The sequence below is a fragment of the Lasiosphaeria miniovina genome (genome assembly GCF_030549165.1).
Source record: "Lasiosphaeria miniovina strain SMH2392-1A chromosome Unknown B0T26scaffold_5, whole genome shotgun sequence".
NCBI classification, from domain to species: Eukaryota; Fungi; Ascomycota; class Sordariomycetes; order Sordariales; family Lasiosphaeriaceae; genus Lasiosphaeria; species Lasiosphaeria miniovina.
This window is the reverse complement of record NW_026848224.1, coordinates 3776038-3802219: the sequence shown is the minus strand read 5'-3', so window position 1 is coordinate 3802219 and position 26182 is coordinate 3776038. Positions and strand designations below refer to the sequence as shown.

Sequence of the window (26182 nt, the reverse complement as noted above, 5' to 3'; positions counted from 1 at the left end):
TGGCCTGCCGCAAGCCACATTCTTATCGCCAAGTAAGGCAGCTTGCAACAGCCCGGCTCTTTCACAAGCCGCCCCCATTGAGCTAACTGATACATTTACCCATTTCACACACAATGGTCCCATCCATCACGGAGGCCACTCCGCACACAACCACGGGCGCCAAGCTGATGCTAATCTCGACGGGTTGGTGTACAATGGTATGTAATTGCGTGCCTGAACGACGCGGCCGAGATGCCGACCACCAAATTAATGTCGCGCAGACCTGCTCTGCGTCCCGGACCGCGACGTGTTTGCGTACGGAGAGGCTCTGCGGGCCATGGCGGCGGAGAAAGAGTCTTCGCACACCGAGTTCTCGCGGCTCCGGGATCTCTCGGACCTACCGCTACCAGAAAGATGGAGGAGATCCTGTACGTGGCCAACGCGACCAACTTCCGGCAGCACCTGCTGAAACGGTGGGGCAAGGACCTGTACGTCGTCAAGCACCCGACCAAGCCGGGCCACTGGGTCTTCAAGGGCCGCAGCGACGACGTCGTGGTTCTGTCCAACGGCTACAAGATCTCGCCCGTCGCCACCGAGGCCCTCATCGCCACCCACCCGGCCATCGACGGCTGCCTGCTGGTCGGCACCGCCGAGCCGCAGGCCGCGCTGATGATCGAGCTCCGCGACCCGGCCACGGCCCTGCCCGTCAGCGCCGAGCTCTTCGAGAGCATCTGGGCCCTGGTGCAGCAGGCCAACGCGCTGTCCATAACTAAAGACCAGCTGCACCGCGAGGTCGTGGCTACCGTGTCGCCGGGCTTGGCCGACGTGCTCGTCGACGCTGACTTGTTCCACCTCGGCCTCGTGCCGCCGCAGCCCGACCAGGCAGCCCCGTCCTCGTTCAGGGGCCCCCGCCAGCTGGTCTACCGCGACCTGTCCCAGGCCCTCCCGTCCTCTGCCGACATGCGCCGCGCCAACTTCACGTCGCCGGCGGTGACAGAGCAGCTCGTGCGCGGCACGCCATTCTTCCCGCCGCCATCTGCTGCTGCCGCTGCCGCTGCCGCCGCCGCCAACCCTGCCTTCGCCGCCAAGCCCCTGTCGCCCACCTTCCGCCCGCCACCCAGCCCCGACGCCCGCGTCCTCGACAGCACCATGTTCTACATCTCGCCCGCGAAGCTCGCGCAGCTGCAAGCCGACGTCGCCGCGGATCCGGCTATCGCCGCGCTGCCGTCCTCCCGGGGGCCGTCATCCAGCGACATCATCCAGGCGCTGTTCTGGGGCGCGGCGATCTGCGCCCGCTACGCCGCTATCACTGGGCACCACGGGCAGCCCATCCCGCGCGACGCGCCGTCCATCCTCGAGCAGGCCGTCGACGGCCACCCGTACTTCTCACCGCTCCTCCCGGGGAGCTACACGGGCAACCTGCTGGTGTTCAACCGGCTAGCACTCCCGGCCGACGAGCCCGTCAGCAGCGCGTCCGTGACCGACGTCGCGCGGACGGTGCGCACCTGCGCGGCGCAGGTGCGGCCGCAGCTATCCCACGACGCGCTCGCCACCATCCGCGAGCCCGTGGCGGATTACAGTGCCGTCAAGTTCGCGCTCACGCGCCACGACAGCATGGACATGATGATGACGACCTCATGCTGTTCTCGACGAGCGAGGTGCTGGCGTTTGGAGCCGGGCTGTTTGGCGGTGAGGGCGGCGAGTCACGGGCTGAGAAGCGCTGGCCGGCGGCGCTAGGGATGTTACTCAGCGTGCAGAACTCGGCGCATCGTCTGGGGATCATCTTGCCGCTGAGGAAGGATGGCGGGGTCCGAACTGTCGATTGGCACGTTCCCCGAGGAGCTCGCGCCGATGCTGCGCGATGAGGATGGATGCGCTATGCGGTTTTTGATGTCGGACTCGGCGGCGTGAATACGTACCTAGTGGCTTTCCCGTTCTGTCCTTTTTTCTTGGCTTGCTTACTTTTGTGGTGCCGTGTGGCTATAGGCAGGAGAGCAGATCGGGGAATTAGGTTAGGAACAAAGCATAGCCAGTTGACTTGGCAATACCTACGGATGCCCACAAACGCTATACGCGAGCTATGCGCGTCTGACCAAGCCAGCCTTCTCTGCCGGCACCGTTAAAGGAGATGTAGGTAGCTGAAAGCGTACCCACCTGCCCTACTCTTTGATCATACGTTGAGGGACAACACGTGGCAACGTCGTGTCTTGTCAGCATGCACAACCCCCACGTGGACCTCAACGCCGCGTTCATCATGTACCCCTGTCTCCTCAACTCTGCAAAGAACTTGGTTCCAACGGCCGGGAAGCCACCCGACGGAAACGGCCGCGAAAAGCCGGCATGGCTGGGCCGCCGACGGCCCCCCCCAACGAGGTGCATGAGACTATCGAAGCCGTGCCCTGCCATGTCCCCTGTAAATATTCGCCGACCCAGGGTGCACCTCGTATTTAGTCGTGCTGTAATAGGGCAGGCAACCTGCAATCGCACACACCAATGGCTGACACAAAGTTGGTCGGAGATCGGGCAATTACAAGGCCGCTTATCAGCAGTATCAAGTCACAACCACCAAACACATGTCGGCCCGGCTTGTTCGGTGCCCATGGCGATGCAGGGGACGGAGAATAGGGGACGGGTGGCTTACCGTCAAGCCGGCTCGAGTTGACCACGGATGCATCTCTGTGTTTATAAATCTAGTTCTCATCACGCCCTTTTACTCTGTATATCCAAAGTAGCAAATCAGCTCGACAAGCCCAAAGCCCCTCGACAAGCCCAAAGCCCCTCGACAAGCCCAAAGCCTCTCGACAAGCCCAAAGCCTCTCGACAAGCCCAAAGCCCCTCGAGTCGTACTCAGCCACATCCAGCTAGACAACAAGCTTTGCAACTTCTCCATCCCAGACATCAATCCCACACATCAATGGCTTCCCTAAAGCACCTTGTGCTCGCCCTTGCCGCCGTCCTTGCCCCGGGCGTCTCGGGCCGGCAGCTCCAGCGGCGGGATGCCTCGGCCAACGATCCCTACCCCTTCTGCAACCCTGCAACCAGCCCCGACTGTATCGAGGGCGGAAAGTACGTCAAGCCGGACCTCGACTTCTCAGACCAGAACGACGTCGGCGATGTCGCCTACCGGCAGTACCTCTCCACGCACACCTTCGCCCTCTCGCAGTGGACCAACGGCAAGATGCCCGAGGCCTGCTACTACTGGGCCGTCACCGCCGACCACTGGAACGCCGCCGACTTTGTCGTGTACAACGTGACCTTTTCCGACTGCCCGACGCCTTTTGTCGTGTGCTACAACAACAAGTCGCCCAGGACCGTCGGCGAGATTGCCACAGTAAGCTCCGGCCGGCCGCTGCTGGAAGCATAATAGAGCGCTGACAGCAAGTAGGAAATCAGCCGCATCCCCATCGGGATGAGACAAGCAACATCGTGCGCCTCCCCACCTCATTACCAACACACTGACCCACGAACCACACTAACCCACGAACCACACTGACCCCTACTGCTGCCCAGAATGTACGTGGTCTACGGCGACCAGGGGTCCGACAACCCATCTTACACAGGCTACATGGCGACCGCGTGCTGGGACGGCATCATCATCGGGCGCAGCAGCGGCTACTTCACGACCTCGCTCGTGCACGAGACGGGGCACGCCGTCGACTGCACGCTCGCATCGCCCGACGCGAGCCACCCGGCGTCGGGCAGCAGCTTCTCGGACACGGCGGCGTGGCACGGCGCCGCCGACGCCGACGGCTACGCCGTCACGGCCTACGGCACCGGCAACTACGCCGAGGACTTTGCCGACGTCGGCCGTGCCGTGCTGCTCGACAATGTCTTCCCCGGCGGCCTGTCCGCGTGGTCAAACAATAACCCCAATCTGACCCAGATTGCCCACCAGCTCGCCTCGTTCAAGGCTGTCGCCGGCGCCTACTATGTCGCCGGCGGCACGTGCAATGTGGCGAAGAAGTATCCGTTTCCCACGAATCTTGTTTCGGTGGGCACGCCGACGACGACGACGACGACGACGACGACGACGACGAGGCCGACGACGACGAGCGCGGCGAACCTCGCTACCGCTACGCCGTACGGCCAGTGTAAGTGGTGTCTACTTTGTCATCCAGGAATTTTGGGAGCCCGGCTTTTGAATCGCCATCCCATGTGGTGAGAATGTGACTGACGCGCTTGTGCCAGGCGGAGGCTGGTCGACGTACACGGGTGCGACGCTGTGCGGGTCCGGATACACCTGCACGACCTTGAAGTGAGTGATGCGTATATAAGTTCTGTCACGCGCGGCGCCTGTCGCGGCTCCGCTGCTTTGCGACGAGACGACGAGACGACGAGCAGCTTGCTAACATGGTGTTTCCCTGCAGCCCGTACTATGCGCAGTGCACCCCTGCGCCGGGACATTGATGGCCCGAAGCTCGTCTCTGTTTGGGGCCATGGCTACCACTTCAGGGCTGTGGTGAATGCTGGGGGCTAAAGACCAGCTTTAAGGAGACATGAGAGATAGGTACCACGTGGGCTAAGATAGCCTACAGCCTACAGCCAATACAAGTATACCGCCGCCCAGACCTCCAGGCAACAGAACAGGTATCTGTTTTGTCTGGCTGGTGCAGCGGTAGTCTACGACACCATTCCAGAGCAGTTACAGCTTTGTGTGCTTTGACATTGTCCGCCCAGACTCAAAGGGGTCCAGACCAAAAGTCATTGATCTTTGTGCACGAGGTAGTTAGATAAGGTTACCAAACGTCTAGCACCGCTCAAATCTAATTACAATTAGTTTGTTGCAAAACCTTTGCTAGTCCTCGGAGGGATTTCCGGGGGAAAAAAAATTGACATTGCCCTCTTATATTTCCGTCAGCGCCTCAGCCACCACATACCACCTGGCCTTTCTTGTTTAACTAGCGGTTCTGGCCGTATCTCTGGTCATGTATACAGCGGCTACCCCACCGGTCCCGCTGCGCGTGGGCTGCAGTTTGTGCCCCGGTGTGAGAGCCAACAAGCGCTCTTGCCCTACTCATCAGCAGGATCGTCGATTTTGCCGCATGGCGGACAAGCGTCTGCGACATTCTTGGTGTGTTGGGGGGTGGCCGGGTGGTGTGAATGGCTGGTTGAAGGATGAGTGAAAACATCTCAATCGTCGAGGACTTGTTCTGGTTTTTATGTTGACGTCTCTCACCCATCGCAAGAGTGATCATGTCTGAGAAAGTCTCACATGTATTTTCTTTGAAACCGCGGTGCCGTCCCAGGAGGCTCGTAAATAAGGCGTGGTTGCTCCAAATACGCGTGGTTGCTCCAAATACGCGTGGTTGCTCCAAATAAGGCGTGGTTGCTCCAAGTTCCGAAGATGGTGTTGTGCCCCTCGCTATGCAGCTAGATTTAGGGTCCTGAGTAGTAACATTACGTAGGTAGGCAACATTCATAATGCACCGCACACATATCGTTGCATCTTCGATGCAACACTACACTCAGTTGGTGGGCCGAGCGTCAGACAACTAGTAAATATTGAATGGTGAGTGTAAGCACGCGCCTTCGGGTGCTTACCACTTCTCGGCCTCTAGAGACTAAATATGGTGATTCGTACCTGTACTTGGCACTTCGGTGCCTTGGCGTTACAGAACATTTCATCGCCTCTGAGCTCACCTCGTTCAACTAGCAGAGAGAGTCCTTCGACGGACTTGGTAGTTACATAACATTATGACACAGACCTGACCAAAGTTGCTGGTCTTCCGATTCTCACTCTTTCAAGGCACCTTCACTGTTTTCCTGGTGGGCCCCGTGAGACGCCCATATCTAGACTTCAAACGTGCGCAAGTCGTGAGCGAGATGATGCTCGACTGAGCTCCAAATGCTGGGCCTCGGGGAGAATGAAGAGCCAAGCTGTTGTGGCGGTTGCCACCATACAGCTAGCTGCTGTTGCCTAGAGTGCCAGGCAAGAGGTATCTGTTGTGTGTACTAACGTTACACGAGCATTGCCCCCGACACAACCCAAACTCGCCAGCCAAGTGCATCCAATGCCTGTGAAGGAAACAGGTGAATGATGGATCTCAGCTATCGTCATCAACACCTCGCCCAGCGACATGCCGCGACTCCTGGCTCACCTATGATTTTCGGTTGTTGGGTGTGGGCGGCGTAGTGCCAAGTCGCCCAGAATAACAGGCAGACGTGACTCGGGCAACCCACGGCCTTGGCCCTGTCTGGAGGAGGATGGTCGCGGTCAACGGGCTTCAACGATTCTCCGCTACGAAAATTAGGTGCCAGCTCCTTCTGTCTTTGCATCCTAGTCCCTCTCATTCACCTTTCGCTTGTCATCCACAGACATCGAGGCAAAGAAATCGCCACAGCCATTCATCCAAGAAACAGCGAAAGAAATCGCGCGTGTGCGTGTCGGCCATGAACGACGCTCCAACGCTATACTAGACCCTATTGTGCCGGCGGCATTCTTGCCGCTCGCCCGTGCGACGTTCGGCTGCCAAAAGAGGCCGGACTCGTGAGCCGCCCTCGCCAGTACCGTGCTGCCACCGCCGCTGCTCCACGCCTGCGACCAGACCGAGCTCGGAAACTTGTCTGGCGCCTCGGCCGCCAGCATGGCACCGGACTCAGCCACACCAGGGAGCCTCATCTCCTCCGCGTTGACCCGGTGGTGGGAGTGTTTCTGTTGCCGCACGCTCTTGTATTCTTGTCCTGAACGATGGACAGCGTCTGCTCTGTGTACCTCAAACTGGGCTTTGCACTGGGGGTTACTGCCGGTGGCGTGGGAACATTTTTTTGATGTTGGCGTTCGTCAGCGCCCTGGCAATAGCCGTGTTGGCGACAGCCGTATCCGGGCCAGAGGCGTCAGCGACCGCTCCTCAATATCTGGGTGTGAGCAATGAGGGAGAGCTCGGAGGTAGAAAATCTAGAAATTATCAGACGACCTAAGCTCGCCCCCGAGTTCGTGGTATTTAGTTGCAAACTAAGCCGTTGGTAGACACATAGTGTGGCTACCACTCGAGAGTTCAGAAAGTGAAAACGTCGCTAGCTACCTCGGTATCATACCGTATCCGCTCATTGAATACATGTAGGGCTAATTAGAATAGAAAAGCGTACGCTAAGGTGACTGTCCCTGTCGCGATAGGAAAAAAAAGCAAATATGGCTTCACTGCATGGTTGAACGCCTTTTAGCACTCGGATATATCGTATTTTTATGGGGCTAAGAGTAGACGCCTTACTTAGTATTGGCCTGCATTGGCTGATTGTGTATTGGTCGAGTAGATGCGTACCGCCGACAACAACAGCGTAGCAAACAACATGTTTCATTGCCACAACAAGGTGAGGAAAGCGCTCTCGGTCTCCAACACAGACAGAGGAGCAAACAGCTAGAAGCTGACTTAAGACCGCAAGCTGTGTCGCAAAAAGGATACTGTGTAGAACTTGAGTGTGGATCTCGCAGGAAGTTTGGCAAACATGATAGCAAAGTGGAACGCGTCTGTAAAACTGCAATCGCACTAAAACAGGTACCTGGCTCAAGGCTACTTCACTATCAATCTTCCTAGGGGCAGTGTTCACTTCACGCGGGATAACTCAAGGACACGTCAATGACCTTCTCAACAGACAACCTGACTCTCAGACTACTGGCTGCTGATGGTGCGATTGAGGTTCCCAGGAGTGGGAACCGGCCAGGTAGATGGCAGCCTGATATTACGGGGGAAAGGCGCGGGATAGCGCGCCTCGTATTCCTTTTGCCGTCGCGTCAGAACCACGTCGCGGGCAAACCGCGCTGCCTCGCCGAGGGCAGTGAGGCTGTTGTCCTCCCAGGCCGCCAGCACGCAGACAACCCACTTCTGCTCCTGGCACGGCGGGACGGCCCTGGCGAGCTCGCCCATCCTGTCCGGGTCGTCGTTCCAGATCGGGCTCACCAGCAACATGTTCCTAATGTTGACGCGCACGCGCCGTTGTGTTTTGTTGAACATGACGTATCTGTCCTCGCCCCGGGGGATGTGGGTGAAGAGGACCTGCACGTTGCGCCGCACCGGCCCTCCATCGGCAATCTCGCCCTCCGTAAAGCGATTCATGACTACGAGGCACCAGTCCGATCGCCATATGTTTTCTCGGGATCGCTCAATGGTGCCTCCATTGATCATCATGAGGTAGACCCCCCTTGCCGAACGTCGGTTCCGCAGTGACATGGCTTCCTCACGGAAACTGAGAAAATGTGGGGTGATTAGTTACTGCGTCGGCACGAAGCTTGGGTGGGAAAAGTATGATGTTTGTTTGCTTGAGGCTAGTTCTGTTCGTAATTACTGGGTGTTAGATGGTGTGGATTCTTGCTCTAGGAAGATTCAAGATGGGCGGTAAGACCTGCGAAGACTGGCGAATGATTTTATACCTGTCCAAAAGCAGGCCATCTTGCCACCAATCGAGTCACTTTTAGCATGACATCTAGAACCAGTTCGTTTGCGGGCTCATACGGGGGGTAGTGACCGAACTGGCTTGACTGGGGACATCTCATTGCTATTGACGGTACGGAAAGGCAAAAATGGTTCACAGAGCTTCAATGTCGTCTCAAGGTTAATTATTTAACACGTCTGAAGGGTCATTCGATACGTCTTAGGGCTGTTCAATAGTAGCAAGATAATTAGCACTTAACCTATGACACCGGGTATACGAGTTTTTACAAGTCTTTACCTATAATTACCTAAGTACCGAACGCAAACGTTTCAGAGGTCTAATATCGTTTCCAGTTCACTTGACAGTGGCAGGATACTACTTCGACTTCTGACAACGAGCATGATGGCCTTTGCAAGCCTTTGCCTATAAGTGCTCGTAGAACCCCCCGCTATGCTTCCTGCATTGCATCTTCAGTTCATCACATCCAACACTGAGAACCACTCACAACTGCCACAGTAAGCTCCCAGCCATTATTTCTTTCTGCTTCTATTGACTGCTCTTTCTCTCCGCTGCGCACGCTACCATACTCCAAACGCTCTCTCCCCTTCAACCGAGCGTACTTTCACAGCCGGCAAAATGGGTTACTCTATCGATGAATCCAGCAGCGATACTTCCCACTGGAGCTGCTGCAAGTGTGTGGGGGACGGCATGAGCACCAAGAACGGCATCAGCAAGAAGAAGTGCAAATCATGCTACCACCCAAAATGTAGTGGTTGCATCGATGTGTAAATACGTTGCTTGGCGAGTCGGCGTGCTACCGACTCGGATGTCAATAGTCTGTTCCCACAATCGTATTCACAAGTCGTGAGCTCTGACTAACATAAACAGGTCAGACACGGTGTGCGGAAAGAATCTCCCCAGCAATGCGTGGCAATACCTTGGGGCTTCACCAGCTGGCAGGACCGAAAGATATTATGAATTCAGGGGGTGGATTTTTTTTTGGGAAGGGAAAGTTGGCAGGAACCGGGATAAAAGTTCTCAGCAATTTCCCAATGTCCTCCCGCGCAGAGAGCGGCAACATTGCCTCTACACCAGTTGATTAGACTCAAGAAAATACTAATCATTAATACCATTCGAGTGCTTTTGATGGAGTGCAGCGGGTTGCGGCCAGGCGGCTGCTGTTACCCAGACTGCCAGGCAACGGACCCTGACTGCCAGGTAACGGACGGTGTGTCAATGGCCCAATTGCAACTCAGCTGTGAATCTCCATCCTTGGAGAAATCCTTCGTTCACAATTGTTAACCTAATAAACCCGTTTCAGAATTTAGCAAACCAAAGGTCTGACTGGAGCCAACAGAGATTCTAGATATTATTCTCGGGCAATTTATTTTGTTCTGGATTCCGTGAACTTTTGTCAAATCAACGAAGAAGCTGGCAATCTTTCTTGGCTTCGCTGCTTTGCGTGGAGCAACGCTAATCCAGTTTGTCAACAATGCTCTCGTGTCTCATCAAGGGGGCGCGCAAAAATACCACTGGCAAGTAATAGGGCGTTCCCTCCACGTTGGTTTCACTAAGATCGGAAAACTATAACCGGCCCTCGGACTAAATTCCTGTCTTCGTTTCTTCGAGCGTGGTTAGACATTCAAATCGTCCAAAATGGAAACAACGCGCGTCAAGCCTTGCCGCATCTAGTGTGTTGATGTAATAAACAATAACCCATCTTGTATAAGAGGTTGAAGGTAAGGCGTTTCCACGCTGACGGCAAGAGCGCTCTGGAGCATGCCGGGCAGAGGCGAGGTTGGCTGCGCCAGACTTGGCATACGCAACAACAATCAGCACACGCACCGTCTCAAGTGCCGGGTTTCACAGCAGCCGAGACCCCCAGTAGCGTGCCAAGCAGCCCAGGTTCGGGGAGGAGACGAGTGAGGAAAAAGCCGGGCTCGTTCTGGGGCGCACAAATGACGATCCATGATAAATCCCGAGGCAATCCATCCATTGACCAGGCAGCCAAGCAAGTCTTGCGGGCCGGAGCTTTCCCGCCTCCCAAAAGCTTGGCGCGTCGTCGAGTTTAGTCTCGGGAGGGTGAAATGCAATAAATGAGACTCAGCCACAATCGTGACGAGGAAATCTGCTCATCACCGTCTGTCCTTTGTCGTAGGCGTGCTTGGCAAACGGCTCGACCGCGGGCATGTGCTCTGGCGCTGGGCCACGCTGGCAGCGCTCTGTGCGTATTGGGCTCCGTTGGGGCGACTAACAAACCATAGCGCCTCCCCGTTTAAGCCTTGGAGGTGTTAAGCTGCGCGAGGCATTCTGCATTCTGCGTGCGCGCGCGCTGCACGGTGGGCGATGCCAGTTTCGGCCCTTTCTCGACAGCTTGCAGGTCCTGGCCAAAATTAATGAGCCACCGAGGGCGTTTTGCATGCGAGAGTAATGGATGGGTGGGCTTCCAATCCGAGCCAACAAAAAGGAAAATTGATGGAGTTTCGGTGGGAGCCGCCGAGATCAGTTCAGGGCAGCGACGAAGCACTTGTTCGGTGGGCGGATTCTCTGGAGCCGCTCCGTGCCTTTTCAGGTTGGGGAGGTTGCGCCGTGATTCGCCAACGCCTCAAAAAGGCACCGTATCATGCGCCGCCCGCTCCCAACTGCCCGCCTCCCCGCGGAGTCGGGAGCGTACAGCACATGGACGCCAGGCACTGAACATCACTCTAGCTGTTTCAGTTTGCGCCCCATCAGATTTCGCGTTGGCCAAAAAAATCGGGCTGCTTCAGGGCCTTCAGCGCCCGCGGGTGGCTCAACAGCCAACGCCAATGTTGGGTTTCACCTCCACTCAATTGACCAATCGCTATCCCTCCGACGCTGGCGGACAGACATTGGGCTCCAAGAAGCTTGGGAAAGCTTGGGCAGCCGCTAAAATTATTCGTTCTTCTACTTGGGTCACCGTAAGGCAGTTACCAAGAAGCTCACTCGTATGTTAGACCGCTTTACCCAGCAGTCATCTGACTCACCTGCTACCAGCAGCACAGCTCTTTTACCTTCTGGCTTCGTTTGCGCAGCGTGCGCTGCAAACAAGGCGTTTTCGTTTCAACTGGACGGCAGCTGTGATCGGGCGTTGTGCACCAAAGCCAGCGCATCGCCAAGCCTTGGTCGACTCGGGCCTAGAAGCACCCCCCAGCAACTCACTGGCCGGCCAAGGCTCGCCAAGCAGCTTGGCCCGCGTTGGTGCAGGCTCTGAGCCAATTCCAGCACCGTGTTTGCACAGTGAAACTCCGCGCCAGTGAGCGCCGTCACACCACTACAGACTGGCACGACATGCACCGCCATGCCGCTATCCAGCGCTGCACGCGCTGGCCACACGCTGCCAAGCACAGTACGGATGCGATGCGCCTCGCGGTCGTGCCTGCCAAGCACAGTGGCTAATCATTTCAGGTTTGATTCCTAAAGTCTGGGCACCAATTCAACTGAAGCTTGTTTTCCCCAGCGTCGCGCCTGCCCACCGTCCGCTCCTCCTCCCTCCCGACCACAGTGACCTGCTGGCCCCCCCCAAGTGACGACGAGTTTGTTAGCGCATGTCATCGTGCTGCATCACCCAGTTCCCCGTTCCACTCCATCCACCCGCCAAGCGGTGCCTTGCCTTGTCTTGTTTAGCTCTTTTGTTTTTCTCTTTTCTCCTACGGAGGCCTCTTCTTTCTTGATATCCCCATCTTTTGAGCCCCCCATCCGTCAACTTTTCTCCTTGCATTATTGTTGTTGAGATTTCTTTTTCAAGAGACGCGCCTTCCACGCGCGCAGATCGACTTCACTTCTCTACGCTCCCTCATTCGGTCATGCATTGCTCAATCGAGTAACGCTCCCACCGCCATTGTTTCTCCACATCTTTTTACCTCCTCGCCTTCCATGGCGGCGGATCCTGAGGCCGTTGGTCATGAGGTAAGCTTTTATTTTATTTCTACCTGTCTCCATGTTTATACCGCGATGCTATCCCGACCAGCAGCCGGCGTGCCGAGAACCCGCAAGGACAGCGCCTGTGGTCAGCAATTGACTTTCGTTCCTCTCTTAGCCCTTGAGCTCCACACCCCCATCCACCAGGGGTGATGATGATGCGCCCAGCACGACGCAGGTGGGCACCGGGAGCAGTGCTGGTGGCAGCCCGGCACTTGCCGGCTTCCACATTGACGTCGACGATGCCCTCACGCCGGACCCCCGCACTGAGGACATGTTTGTCGTCCGGGACAACAAATTCGCCTACTCTCCCGGCCAGCTGTCCAAGCTTCTAAACCCAAAGAGCCTCAGCGCCTTCTACGCCCTCGGCGGTCTCGCTGGTCTGCAGAAGGGCTTGCGCACCAACCTCAACTCGGGCCTCAGCCAGGACGAGAGCACTCTCGACGGCGGTGTCGCCTTCGAGGATGTCGCCCCCAAGGGCACCCCCAAGTACGGCGCCAACGGCAACACGGTCCCCGTTCCCAAGGACTCCAACTCGGCCTCGGTTCCACCGCCGCCCGAGCATATCGAGGCCGGCAGCGCCTTCGCAGACCGCAAGCGTGTCTTCAGAGACAACCGGTTACCCGAGAAGAAGAGCAAGACGCTTCTGCAGCTGGCGTGGATTACCTACAACGACAAGGTGCTGATCCTGCTTACCATTGCCGCCATCGTCTCGCTCGCTCTTGGCTTGTACCAGACTCTGGGCGTGGTCCACGGGCCCGATGACGGCGCGAAAGTGGAGTGGGTCGAGGGCGTGGCCATCATGGCCGCCATCGCCATCGTGGTCGTGGTCGGCACGTTGAACGACTGGCAGATGGAGCGCCAGTTCAACAAGCTCAACGAGAAGCACAACGACCGTACAGCCAAGGTGATTCGCTCGGGCAAGTCGGTCGAGATTTCTGTCTTCGACATTATGGTTGGTGACGTCATGCATCTCTTTGCCGGCGACCTGGTTCCCGTCGACGGTATCTTCATCAACGGCCATGGTGTGAAGTGCGACGAGTCTTCGGCCACGGGCGAGTCTGATCTTCTCAGGAAGGTCGCAGGCCACGAGGTTTTTGCTGCTCTGGACGAAGTTGCTAAAGGAGGGGCTGCCCGGTCTGACATCGAGAAGCTTGACCCCTTTATTATCTCGGGGAGCAAAATCAACGAGGGAACCGGAACCTTCTTGGTTACGGCCGTCGGTGTGAACTCGAGCTACGGGCGTATCACCATGGCTCTGCACACGCCGCAGGAGGATACTCCGCTCCAGACGAAGCTCAACGGCCTTGCCGACATGATTGCCAAAGTCGGCGGTAGCGCTGCCCTGGTGCTCTTCATTGTCCTCTTCATCAAGTTTCTCGCGGGGCTTCCTAATAACCATGAAAATCCTGACCAGAAAGGCCAGACGTTTTTGCGGATATTCATCACAGCTGTTACCGTTGTTGTCGTCGCCGTACCGGAGGGCTTACCGCTCGCCGTGACTCTAGCTCTTGCATTTGCAACCACTCGGATGATGAAGGATAACAACTTGGTCCGTGTTCTCAAGGCCTGCGAGACGATGGGCAACGCAACCACGATTTGCTCCGACAAGACGGGGACACTCACGCAAAACAAGATGACGGTGGTGGCTACGACGTTGGGCAAGTCTATTAGTTTCGGTGGGACGGACGCTCCTCTGGACGATGAAGCACCGAAGCTCGGCGAAACCTCAAATGGTGCTTCCCCCGCGTCAACGATTCCCAATGTCTCCATAACCGAATTTGTCAAGAGTTTAAGCGATACGTTCAAACGGCTGCTTGTCCAGTCCAATTCAGTCAACTCCACAGCATTCGAGGGCGACGTCGAGGGCGAACACACTTTTATCGGGTCCAAAACCGAAGTCGCTCTGCTAACTCTGTGCCGCGATAATCTGGGATCTGCTCCGGTTCAGGAGGAGCGGACCAACGCGAACGTGGTTCAGGTGGTTCCCTTTGACTCGGCCGTCAAATACATGGCTACCGTGGTCAAACTACCCAACGGGAAATTCCGCGCCTACGTCAAGGGAGCATCCGAAATCCTGCTCGCGAAATGCAGCAAGCTCGTAACCGAGCCCAGCAGTGATGAGCTGAACACTGCTCCCCTTACCGACGATGACCGCGAAATGCTCTTGCAGACGATTACATCATATGCCGGACAGACACTTCGCACCATTGGTTCTTCGTATCGTGATTTTGAGTCCTGGCCGCCGCCGGAGCTTGCCGGCTCGGGAGAGTTGACAGCTGCAGAGTTCAACAAGGTCCATGAGGACATGACGCTTGTGGCTATCTTCGGTATCAAAGATCCCCTCAGGACTACAGTGAAGGCCGCCATCAAGGATTGCCAACGCGCCGGCGTCTATGTCCGCATGGTGACGGGAGATAATATACTTACGGGCCGTGCCATCGCCAGGGAATGCGGTATCTACCGGCCCGAGGACGGTGGCATCGCCATGGAAGGTCCCGTTTTCCGCCGCAAGACCGAAGAGGAACTCAAGGAGCTTGTGCCTCACTTGCAGGTGCTCGCCCGCTCCAGCCCTGAAGACAAGCGAATCTTGGTGAGAATTCTCAAGGAACTAGGCGAGACAGTGGCTGTTACCGGCGACGGTACCAACGACGCCCCAGCGCTGAAGATGGCGGATATCGGCTTTGCCATGGGAATTGCAGGTACCGAGGTGGCCAAGGAAGCTGCGGCCATCATCCTGATGGACGACAACTTTGCTTCTATTGTTAAGGGTATTAGCTGGGGCCGTGCCGTCAACGACGCCGTGAAGAAGTTCTTGCAGGTATGTCTCACAAATGCAAACACGAGCAATGCTCAGATGAGTGCTAACCTCGCTTGAAAAATAGTTCCAACTTACTGTCAACGTTACTGCCGTTGTTCTCACTTTCATTTCTGCCGTCGCAAACGGCGAGGGCGAGTCTGTGCTGAACGCCGTCCAGCTTCTCTGGGTCAACCTGATCATGGACACGTTCGCAGCACTTGCTCTGGCTACCGACCCTCCAACGGCCTCAATTCTCGACCGGAAGCCAGACAGGAAGTCGGCACCATTGATTACAGTCAGGATGACTAAAATGATTGTCGGTCAGGCCATTTGCCAGCTGGTCATTACATTAGTCCTCAATTTTGCCGGCCCTTCGCTGCTTGGTTACAACATGTCAAACGAGGGGGAGGCTATGCATCTCACGACGCTGGTTTTCAACACGTTCGTCTGGCTGCAGATTTTCAATGAGCTGAAGTAAGTCGAGGGAGAATGCCTGCCTGCCTATATCATCCGGATTGCTGACCCTTGACCTAGTAATCGCCGCTTGGATAACAAACTCAACATTTTTGAAGGAATCACCAAGAATTACATCTTCCTCCTCATCAATTTGATCATGATAGGTGGCCAAGTTCTCATTATCTTCGTCGGCGGTCAGGCTTTCAAAATCACACCACTAAACGGCAAGGAATGGGGCTTGTCGATCGCCCTCGGTGCCATCTCCATTCCGTTCGGTGCGCTGATCAGGCTCATGCCCGATTCCTGGGCTGAGGCATGTATCCCTGAGCTGGCCTGGCTCAAGAGGTGGAATGCGAAGCGGGACGAAAAGAAGCAACTGAAGAAGGACAAGAAGAAGGCTGAGAAGCAAGCCCGCGATGCCGAGAAACAGCGAACGCTTGAAGACGCTGAGAGGGCGTCGTCTTCCGATGAATCATTTGTTGCACCACCACCCTTGAGGGCGTTGACCTCGCTTCGTGGGAAGCGAGTCGAGACGCACATCCGTCGCGGATTCAGAGAGTACATGCACGACAAGAAAGCCAGCGTCAAGCAAAAGTCGCACAAGGTCGTGCCGAGATCGAAGACAGACGTACGTGGTGGGTCTCTGAAGAAGCCGACATGACACGGTTTTCCATTTTCTTTTGTCGTTTTGTACCGAGCTGCGTTTCTCTTCTTCGAGCGTCCTTAGAGGGTGGCTGTCTGTTTTCTCTTTCTGGCGCACAAACACTATGCAACATATACCCCCTGGAAGAGAAAATTCGGGCTCTTCTGTTGTTTCCAAACATCACTTGTAACATAGACCACTTAATACCTACCAAAACCCCTTTTTTTAATAATTCACACGGCGTATTTCTTTTGCGAGTGTCTTGCTACGGCTGTGCTCAAAAAGTTAACGCTCGCTTATTGACAACAGGAGTTGGAATTACATACCTACCTGGCCAGCTGACGTGAGTGCAGCTGAATTGTGCATTTGTACCTGAGGCAAACAAACTCAAAACTGTTTTTCGCTGGCCTTGGCCCTCGCACTCTCCAAACAACGAGTTCTCCACACGAGCGGCCAAGCAAGAAGCGCTTATTAAAACCGTCATCCCGATGCGCCTCAATCGTCTTGCCCGGCTCAATCAAGCTCCAATTTGTCCAGAGTCCAAGTTTCAGAATGGCATCCACCATAGCGGGAAACTCTGGTCGCGTCTAGGTCTAGGGCGAGACGCTCTAGTCTTATAAGAAGCTCAGCATCTTTAGGGCCGCGTACGTTTAGATCTAGCGCCCTTGCCCGTCACGTCGCGACGCTAAATCCCCTTTGATCTCAAGTCTGGGAATGAAGATTTCGTCTTTAAGCGTGTGGAAAGGCCTTTCTACAATCTTTCCGTCCGGATCGCAGCTGAGCTTACAGACCCCCGTCGGCTCCACCTGTATATTGACTGCAACGAAGAGGAGGGCGTCGTTGTCCACCCCTATTTTAAAACAGCCGTCCTTTCGCTAATCAAGCACGATCTCGAGTTTCCTGTGCTAGAGAGGAAGAAGGTCCTGCGCTGGGTCGGCGAGGCAATCCAGGAGATGCACAGCAAAGACTGGATTCACATCAGTACGCTACCTCTCCCTCACTTCCTCAACACTCTGCAGGGTCCACGAACCAGGTCTAGGTATTACTGCCGAAGAGCGTCTAACCTATTCATTTTCTATGCTGGATGTGAAACCGGACAACATTTTGGTCAACTGGACCTGCGACAGCAAGGGTAACAAGATAGTCACCGACGCAGGCCCGTTCAACCTCGATGAAGAGCGGAAGAAGGCAAATGACTGGATTGAGACCAAGCCAGATTTCAAGGTTACGGTCGTTCTTGGAACTTCACTTGACGACGTACGACACTGGAACCGGGATCAAGCAACGAGACGCATCGATGATGGCATCATCAATAAACCAGAGATATCTGTAAGTGCAATCAAATCGGGTGGAAATTAATTCACATTATCTCGTTCGGGAGATCAAACGAATTGCGACTTATTATCCCAGCATCCGATTCGTCGGGGATAATATGAGACTTTCGTCTCCCTTTGCGCTCTTTGCACACCACATGGATCATATCGAAAAGCTTAAAGAGAAGTATTCTTCCCTTTCGACTGACGTCAACGCCGAAATTAGATACTCCTCAACAAGTGGTACATGCTTCGGGACAGGCCTCACCAAAATCTCAAGAGATATGGAAAGGGAGAGGGCCCACAGCGACTTCGTTGCTCTGGTTGAATTCCTTCACAACACCTTCGGAAACAAGATTCAAGACGAAATCCAGCGTAACAATCGGGGGAAATGCGCTTTTCAGATGCTTTGGTATCTGTTCAAACCCGGGGCCACTGTCTACCTTAACCCTGAGCCGTCTCGACTCATATCAGCATATGCCATCCGGTCCGTGGATGTTGACTCAAGCATTCTTCACAAAACAGATGGTGTTCCCAAGGCCTATCAAATCCACATTTGGAATCTCGACTTCGATGGGATGTCTTTGACGGAGAACAGAAAATCAATTCATTGCCAATCTTTCCCGCTTCATTCTTGGATGAGGAGGACAACTACAAGTCTCACAACTACCTCGTGAGTCAAGGGAAGAAATGGTTCAGCCTCCTTGACAGAGCGATGGTGGATTACTGGGGTGAAATTCTGAATACGCGCAACGAATCTGTGAGTTCTCAATTTCCTCGAGTTTAGTGTTAATCCAACCTTGGCGCGTGGAACTTTCCTAGCTGACGGTTAGCCATATAGCATTCTGGGAGAGTCCATGTCGACTCTGCTACATATTGGGATGATGAGATAACCTCGCCAGAGATAGAAAATGTTGATGCCATCGAAACGGACATTATTGACGAACCCGACTGCGCCTGTCGAATGTGCACACATCATAGAGCCGTCAGGGGTAATGAAGCTATGTTCCGAGCACCTTCCCTATTTTCTGGCTGGAATGAATACGACAACATCGATACTACCGCTGTCCACTCCTTGGTCTTGACCGAAAATGAAATGGATAAGGTCAAGCACTCCGATCGCTCCTGTGGAGACAAGAAAATTAACGCTTGGAAGGCGGACTTCATGCAGAGCAAGGGAGAGGGTTTGATCTTCCTCCTTCATGGCGGGCCCGGTACTGGAAAGACACATGTAAGATTCCCGTGCCTCCTTGTTGTCGAGATGAAAGGAGAGGCTCTAACATTTTCCAAAGACCGCTAGCAAGTGTTCTAAATACATTACTCTTACCATTAAGACATGCCAGCCATTAACAGATTGACATTGCAGAGTGCATCGCCGAATACACGGGACGCCCACTGATGTCTCTGACGTGTGGAGACATCGGCACGGACGAGGAGACCATGGAAAAGAGTTTAGCTCGCTGGTGCAAGCTTGGCGAGAAGTGGGGAGCAGTGATGCTGATCGGCGAGGCCGACATCTACCTCGAGAGGAGATCGCCAGGAGATCTCAAGAGAAACGGACTGGTTTCTAGTGAGCCTCGTCGTCTAATCCACACCTAGGGGGGGGGGGGGGGTTCGCCAACTAATAGCATATTCCTGCACCTCGCTAGTTTTTCTCCGCTGTATTAAGTATTACCCCGGGGCATCCTCTTTCTCACCACCAACCGAGTGGGCACATTCAACGATGCCTTGACCTCCCGAACTCACGTCATCTTGCATTACGAGCTATTGACTGTGCAGGACCGCCGAACCATATGGGAGAAGCTCATCAAGAAGCTGCAGAGTGAGCGTCAAGATATCTACGTCACTGGGGCGGCGGCGAAGAAGTACATCCTCGATGACCCTGAGATCACCGAGGCGAATTGGAATGGGCGGGAAATCCGCAACGGTGAGACTCTTGTCCAAGTACCACGACAGCATTGTCTAACCACCTTGATTTTCAGCTTTCCAAACCGCGGTCCAGCTTGCGCAGTGTAGCTTCTTCATGGAAAGGACAAAAATGAGGATGCATGGCAGAGCTAAAGCAAGAACACACCTCCAAGAGGTCTGCCAGATGACTTCACGGTACAAAGAGTATCGGTACAAGGTGCTCAAAAGCACAGAGCCAAGGCGCGCTGCGGAGGAGAAAGTGAGAAATGACTTGAGGCCTCTCCCAAAGAAGTAGAATCACGGAATGAGTGAGAGGACACAACCGTAGCGTTAGACAGGGGGACAAGGTGAAGGGGCTTTTCTGCAAATCGGAGAGATTTTCGAACGATCATTACGTTTTTACCACGTGCAGGAAATAGGAGACCCAAGACTCAAGTGTGATTTGTGCCTCCACGAACAAGGACCAGCCAGCAGACAAATATAAGAATTAACGAAGAAGCACAAAGCAGATAAATAAATAAATACACCCCCTGCCCCATCACTCCGAATACGCCTTCTCCGACAGCCTCAGACAAAACGGATCCGCCCTCCAACCCTCCATGTCCCACTGCGACGTGTCGAAGCCGTGCCTGGCCGTAATGCCGCTCAAGCTGTAGCAGCCAGCGGTATACCTGGGCGACGCGCTCGGGACGTCGAGCCAGAAGCGCCCCGACCGGATGCACGAGCGATACGAGCCCGACTGGACCAGCTGGCACGCGGTCGCGGTGGTGCTGCTTTCCGGCGGCGCAGCGACGGTCCACGACCAGCCAGCCGCGACGAGGTCCTGCAGGGTCCCGGCGGCGCCTTTGCTGCCAAAAGAAGCGTGTCCGCCCGCCGTGAGCTTGGCTAGGTTTACCAGGACCGCCCCGGCTTTGAGGAGGGACGGGCTGGTGGCTGGCGCGGCGGGCACGCAGACGACGACGCGCTCTTCGCGCAGCCGCGTGCACCGCTCGTGCCACGGAATACCTCGGCCACTACCATCCGGGGCAACGGCACCATTCTCGCCCTCCTCGACCGCGCGGAGCGTGTCCGTCGTCTCGAAGCTTAGGCCGACGATGTCGCTGGCATTTGGCGCAGCGACAGCCTCTAACGCGCCCGGCACATAGGTGTCATTGGAATTTGCAACGACGACATAGCGCGCGAGCCCGCAGTCGGTGAGCCCCTGCGCAGCCAGCTCGCCGAGGTGTGCCAGGACCCAGTCCGCCACGGCCCACTCGGCGGGATCACCAGCCGTGTTGGCGCCCTGCGTCAGGACTTCCCGAGGCACGTCGTCGTCGACGAAGGCGACGCGCGGATCGTACGCGTCCAGCACGTGGCTCTTGACGATGCGCGCATCGGCGGCGGCCGAGCCGCGCACCACCACGGCGCGCCACCGCGGGTTCGTCTGCCCGCCCAGGCTGCGCAGCAGGTCCGACAGGCCGAACGGCTCGGAGAACTGCCAGTCTGACGCGAAGGTGCGGACGACGACGCACACGTCGATGTCGTGACGGTGGGGGTGAGGTGTGGCAGGGGCCGGGGCGGGGGTGGTGGCGATGGCGTGCCGGCGCGCGAGGGCCTCGGCTTGCGCGATCAGCTCGTCTTTCCACGGCAGTGTGTGCGATAGGGCCACGGCCGAGCGCAGCGCCGCGCTGAAGCCGTTGCTCCATTGCTTGGACGGCTCCAGCACGTTGCCCTCGCCCCACTCGTTGAAGGCGTTGATGAAGAGGAAGTTTTCCTCGCCGCGCGGGTTGGGGTCGAGCTTGATGCGGCGGATCAGGCTGAGGATATGGACTTTTGTTCGGTTTAACTGGTTAGCATCCGTGGAGCCTTTCATGCATGCATGGATAGACGGATGAGAGTCAGTCACCACTTACACTTCCACAAGCTTGGATGGGCAAAGATGTTGGCCGAGGCACCGCCGTCCTGGGCATGGCGGGGCGTGTTATCCCAAGAGACGGCTGCACCTCGGTGGTAGACACGTCCAAGGCGGTTGATGGACGCCCAGGCGGTGCCGTCGTGGGCGCCGCCGGAGCGGAAGCCGAACTCGTTGACGGCGTCGGTCAGGCCGCGGTCCTCGGGGTTGTCGGGCGCAATGCGCGTCTCGATGATGTCGAGCCCGCCCAGCCCCTCGTCGACGGCCCACTTCCTCCACGCGCTGTACATGCGCTTGCCGACGTCGCCCATGTGGCCGCCGTTGTACACGGCGAACTGCACCTTGCCGTTGACGCGGATCTGGTTCGGGTGCCGGAAGAAGGGCAGCAGCCACTCAAAGTGCTCGCGCCACGCGTCGACGCCGCCGTACGTCTGCTTCAGCAGGACCTTGCTGTTGTCGTTCCCGTCCCACCGCGCCGTCCACGGCTCGTTCGCCCAGCTCAGCATGAACGGCATGTCGGGCTGCCCGTCCTCCAGCATGGCGGTCAGCACCTTCTCCATGACCGGCCGGCCGAACCAGTAATGGTGGTAGACAAAACCGTAGAGGCCCGAGTCGCGCGCGTGCTGCGCATAGCTCCAGCGCGTCGAGTGGTCGAGCAAGTTGTAGTAGCCGACCTCGTCCGTCGGCTGCTGGACCTCGATCCCCCACGCGTTCTTGGTCACCTTTCGCACATTTGTCCACTCGGTGAAGTTGACGCCCCAGAACTCGTCGTTCTCGGGGATGGCGTGGAACTGCGGGAACACGTATGCGATTGGCTTCACTGAGTACTCGTGGTCCACTGCCGCCGCCGCCGCCGAGCCCGCCGCCGCGTTGTCGGAGCCTGGATAGTTGACCGACTGCCACCAACTGCTCATAGTGCTTAGCAAGTGCTGAGACCCGCGTGGTTCCGCGTTTGCGTTTTCCTGTTGCCTCCGGGAATCGCTGTTATAAAGCAGAATGACACAGGCGCATGCAAAGGCCAGCGCAATTGCCGTCCGCCGGCGCCCCCTGACGCCGCGAGCATATTCGATGCCGCCCTTCAGGGTCCTCGCCGCCGCTATTCTCAAAGTCGAAACCATGACGTCGATGGAGACATATCTAGTTTATAATTGGGTGCAGGGCGATTGCTGGCTATTTACATTGCCGCTTGGTCCCTTCGTTGCAGCGAGGGAGGAAACATTCCAACCAACCACGCCCTTCATACCTCGCTCGACAACTACTGAGACGTGTCCACCACGATCCCCTGCCACGGGTAGGAATACAGCCCCACGCCCCTGAGCGTATTTAGGTAACAAGATGTCAGTGCACTTTGTCTTATTCGTGACCTGGGTTCGAGTATCGGTGTTGCAGCGTAGAATGTACTCCCGAGGGGTTTTCTGAACAAGATCAGGGCGTTCGAGTTTGCGGAATGTCAATCAGTGCGAACCACCATATACCCTATCCAAATACCTTCCCCGTCGTAGGCCCAATGGTCCAGAAAGTTGTCCTGTTTCGCGTCTGCCGAAAAGAAATCCAATTGGTTGGTGGTATTGATTGACGCACTGTAACCATATGTCAATAGTCGTTGTCATCAATCTCGCTGTCGACCGTGTCATCATTGTCGTTATCATAGTCGCCCTCCTCTCCTTCCCAGCCTTTGCCATCGTGCCCGCTCTCCCACCCGTCCTCGTCCGCGCCTTCGTCGTCATCCTCGTATTCATCTCGATATCTGGGCCTTCTCGCAGCGGCAGCGGGCGCCTCCTTTCCCTTGCCAGACGACCGCACACTTGCAACCGAAGGCGGCGGCGGTGCCCTCACCGCTGGCGACGCCCGCGCACTGGCACCACTGCCGCTGCCCTGGGCCGGCTCTCGGAGATGCCGCTCTCTTTCCCGTCTCCCGGTAGCGCGCATCGAGGACACGGCAGCGTCCTTACCACCGAGGTTGTAGTCCTTCTGCGCGCGCGGTAGCTGGCGCCCGTAGTCGTCATCGCGCAGCTGGCTCGCCTGCGCCACCTCGTGGTCCGGCCCGCGGATCGAGACGATGTAGTTCTCAAAGTCGCGCGCCGTCTTGGCGATGTCCTCGAGGTTGCGCCGCGTCAGCCGGATCGTCGTCAGCCGCTCGGTAGTCTTGTTGTGGCCTCCTCCTCCGCCAGCCGTCGCTGCTGATACACGAAGCCGCAGCGCTTCGTCGAGCGTCAGCCCCTCGTCCTTGATCCGGCTCAGCCGCTCGAACTCGCCCAGCGCGATGGCCGTCTGGAACGCGTTGCGCACCTGGCGTCCGTTCCACGTCGTGTCGCTCGCCTCGTGCTTGCGGTAGTGGTCCCGCGCGAATTTCAAGAGCGTAGACCGGTCGAACTGGATCTTGACGGCAGACGTCTCGTTGTCTTTGGCTAGCCGGTTTAGCAGGCTGTTCCAGATCTTCTCTGTCGAGGGGAGGTCGATGGTCGGGTACCGCAGCGCGACGTGGATGCGCGACTTGAACGCCTCGTCGATGACGCCCACAATGTTGGTCGTCAGGAACAGGATGCCCGAGTAGTACTCGAGGTGGCGGAGGAAGACTGGCCAGTCCGAGTCAGATCTTATGCGCTCGTTACGACGCATGTGGGGGAGTGCAACTTACCAGACACCAGCGCGTTCCGGTGCATGTCGCGCCAGCTCCTCTTCATCAGAAACACGTCCGCCTTGTCGAGCAGCAGCACGCAACCCCACCTTGCCGCCAGTTCCGTGTGGTATTGCAGGCGGAACTCGACCTCGTCGGCTGTCACGCCAATATCACCGCAGGTGGTGGCGTACAGCGGCCGGCCCGTGTACGCGGTAATGGTCTAGGCCGTGCTCGTCTTCCCTGAGCCCGGCGGGCCGTGCAGTAGAATAATCAGTCCGCGGCCCTTGCCCCTGACCAGGTCGATCTGCACGTTGGGCGAGCTGCGTGTGGCTGCTAGCTTCCTCGACGTCATGTCGGCGCCCGACGTGTGGTTGTCGACGAGTGATACCAGCAGCTGGCTGTAGCTGTCGGGAATCACGAGGTCGTTCCAGCCCCTCTTCCGTGCTTCCTCGCTCTTGTCGATTTCCTCGACATTTTCTACGTCAATCTACACTGTACACGTTTCGGTTAGCTCCTCCTAAGATGGCTAGGCTCTTTGGAGGGTATGTTAGAGGCGTGGAACGAAAGTTACGAAAGTTAATGACCTACCCCATTGCCGGGAGCGAAACTCGTACGCAGGGAGTTGATAGGGCAGAAGATGCACGGCCTCGGCTCGTAGCTCCGGGTCATCTGCGGTAGCCAGGCGTATAAAATCTCGATTCGCCATCATGAACTCGGTAGTTAGAGCCTCGTCGACGTCGTGGTCATGTAAATATTCCCTAGGTTGCCGGCCGTGCCCGTACTAAGACGTTTCCCTAGCGTCAGAAGTGCCCTTCTTGAGCCGGTACAGGACCGAGGGCTTTTGGAGGTGGTAATGGTAGTACGAAAAAATGTCAATGTAAACGTCGCTCTGAAGCTCTTCGTCAAAGCTGGTCCTTTCGGACCGCGGCATCATTCGTCGCGACCACGAAATGGTGGACGGCAGAGCCATGGGACCATACCCCATTGGCGTGTTGGTGACAGATATGTTTAGCGGGTCTACTGTCGTTCCGTCATATTTTTTGTGCCCGCTGCAGCCTAGGAACTTTCGGCCTCTCTCGCGCAGGCGGGCACAGATGCTCGCGGCGGCCTCGGCACCGAGAAATTCGACGGGCACAGCTTCTAGGTCGGTAATCTTCCGCTCGCCGTTGAAGTGCTTGATCACATGGGTGATCTGGTACGGCCCGACCCTCTTGCCATCCGAGGCCATGATGTACGTCTCGAGCTTGACACTGGTCCACGTCCCGATGCCGGCGGCCATGTCCTGCGACTCCTCGTCTATCTGTCTTAGCGGATCGCCGAAAAGGTTTTTGCTCAGGCGCATCCGGCCCCCAGTCACCGAGTACACTTGGTACAGCTGGCGGCCGGCAAATCGTTCGGACACTATCAGGTCGCCTAGCGAGAAGAGGTGGTAGACCTCGTCGTCGAAGCTCACTTTCTCGAGCGATCGGTCCTTGATCTTAATTCGCAGGCCGATGAGGTACCCCAAGTCCGTTTTCATGAAGTCGTAGAGGCACTTGAGGTGATCACGCCGCATCTGAAGCCGTTGATGCTGCACGTCCTCAATCTGTTCGCCTTTCCCTGGAGATTTCAGGGCGCGGGTACCTGAAGCAACTTCTCTTCCATCTTCATCCCTGTTTTTGTCGGCATCAGCTGCATTCAAGGCCTGAAGCTTTCCATCAAGGTCCGATAAGGCGCTTTCGATTCTCGACCAATTATGCACTAACAACTACAAGCAAAAATTTCAGCCCTGGTGGGGATCCCTTCGTTCATGTATGAGGTGACGCGCTATTCATTGGCACGCACTTTGAATGGCGGAATCATGCTGGAGTCAGAAGGTGTCAGTTAGCCAAGGCTTTCAGACAGGGGAGTAGCATGACGTATACACAAAGGAACTGTCCTGCAAAGCCAAGCCCGAGATCTCACGTAGTTCATATAGTAAAACTTCAGAGACTACTTGAATCCTCTGGGGACGTTCGACGGATCGGCCTACGCTGTGGGTGTGAAGACGTTTAAAGTCATCCGCAGTGTTGACGCTAGCGGAATTGATGGCCATGTCAGGGATGTTGCGGTAGAAGGCCTTCAGGACGTATTTCGACTGGGATATGAGTATGGGATTCATGGGAAAGAGTGGTCTCTGGGGAGGGGCCTGGAAGCTTGCTGGATACGTGAAAGAGGGGGCTGCAAACATGTCGTGTGGGGGTGACTTATGCCATTCGTCCATGGACAAACGCTCTATATCGCAGAT

General features: G+C 56.3%; 8 protein-coding genes across 8 annotated transcripts; 5 read left to right on the top strand and 3 right to left on the bottom strand.

Moving 5' to 3' along the window:
* Positions 1-992: 992 nt before the first annotated feature.
* B0T26DRAFT_717704 (uncharacterized protein) lies at positions 993-2160 on the top strand. The gene has a single exon (XM_060442340.1). It carries the CDS (start codon positions 1129-1131, stop codon positions 1714-1716), a length of 588 nt encoding a protein of 195 aa, XP_060294859.1. The 5' UTR covers positions 993-1128; the 3' UTR covers positions 1717-2160.
* A 629-nt stretch (positions 2161-2789) lies between these two features.
* B0T26DRAFT_873665 (uncharacterized protein) lies at positions 2790-4456 on the top strand (the record flags this gene model as incomplete). Its single annotated transcript, XM_060448004.1, has 5 exons — positions 2790-3310; positions 3365-3405; positions 3490-4070; positions 4168-4234; positions 4363-4456. The coding sequence occupies exons 1-5, from the start codon at positions 2894-2896 to the stop codon at positions 4454-4456; spliced, it is 1200 nt and encodes a 399-aa protein (XP_060294858.1). The 5' UTR covers positions 2790-2893.
* Positions 4457-7586: 3130 nt separating this feature from the next.
* On the bottom strand, positions 7587-8144 carry B0T26DRAFT_753629 (uncharacterized protein; the record flags this gene model as incomplete). The annotated part of the gene is made up of 1 exon (XM_060445715.1): positions 7587-8144. The coding sequence occupies one exon, from the start codon at positions 8142-8144 to the stop codon at positions 7587-7589; it is 558 nt and encodes a 185-aa protein (XP_060294857.1).
* A 3675-nt stretch (positions 8145-11819) lies between these two features.
* Positions 11820-16421, top strand: B0T26DRAFT_858209 (uncharacterized protein). Its single transcript, XM_060447717.1, has 4 exons — positions 11820-12273; positions 12404-15106; positions 15171-15559; positions 15620-16421. The coding sequence occupies exons 1-4, from the start codon at positions 12241-12243 to the stop codon at positions 16200-16202; spliced, it is 3708 nt and encodes a 1235-aa protein (XP_060294856.1). The 5' UTR covers positions 11820-12240; the 3' UTR covers positions 16203-16421.
* Positions 16422-16879: 458 nt separating this feature from the next.
* B0T26DRAFT_627761 (uncharacterized protein) lies at positions 16880-17336 on the top strand (the record flags this gene model as incomplete). Its single annotated transcript, XM_060436213.1, has 2 exons — positions 16880-17165; positions 17239-17336. Coding segments are annotated over 2 exons (384 nt in total), but the record flags the coding sequence as incomplete, so codon positions are not given.
* Positions 17337-18937: 1601 nt separating this feature from the next.
* B0T26DRAFT_742174 (uncharacterized protein) lies at positions 18938-19700 on the top strand (the record flags this gene model as incomplete). Its single annotated transcript, XM_060444072.1, has 3 exons — positions 18938-19067; positions 19167-19424; positions 19480-19700. The coding sequence occupies 3 exons, from the start codon at positions 18938-18940 to the stop codon at positions 19698-19700; spliced, it is 609 nt and encodes a 202-aa protein (XP_060294854.1).
* A 243-nt stretch (positions 19701-19943) lies between these two features.
* B0T26DRAFT_782580 (glycosyltransferase WbsX-domain-containing protein) lies at positions 19944-22751 on the bottom strand (the record flags this gene model as incomplete). Its single annotated transcript, XM_060446727.1, has 2 exons — positions 21298-22751; positions 19944-21214 (listed from the first exon to the last, which is right to left on the bottom strand). Exons 1-2 carry the CDS (start codon positions 22412-22414, stop codon positions 19944-19946), a joined length of 2388 nt encoding a protein of 795 aa, XP_060294853.1. The 5' UTR covers positions 22415-22751.
* Positions 22752-22889: 138 nt separating this feature from the next.
* B0T26DRAFT_753626 (uncharacterized protein) lies at positions 22890-24622 on the bottom strand (the record flags this gene model as incomplete). The annotated part of the gene is made up of 4 exons (XM_060445714.1): positions 22890-23872; positions 23935-24136; positions 24212-24393; positions 24505-24622. 4 exons carry the CDS (start codon positions 24620-24622, stop codon positions 22890-22892), a joined length of 1485 nt encoding a protein of 494 aa, XP_060294852.1.
* Positions 24623-26182: the final 1560 nt, after the last annotated feature.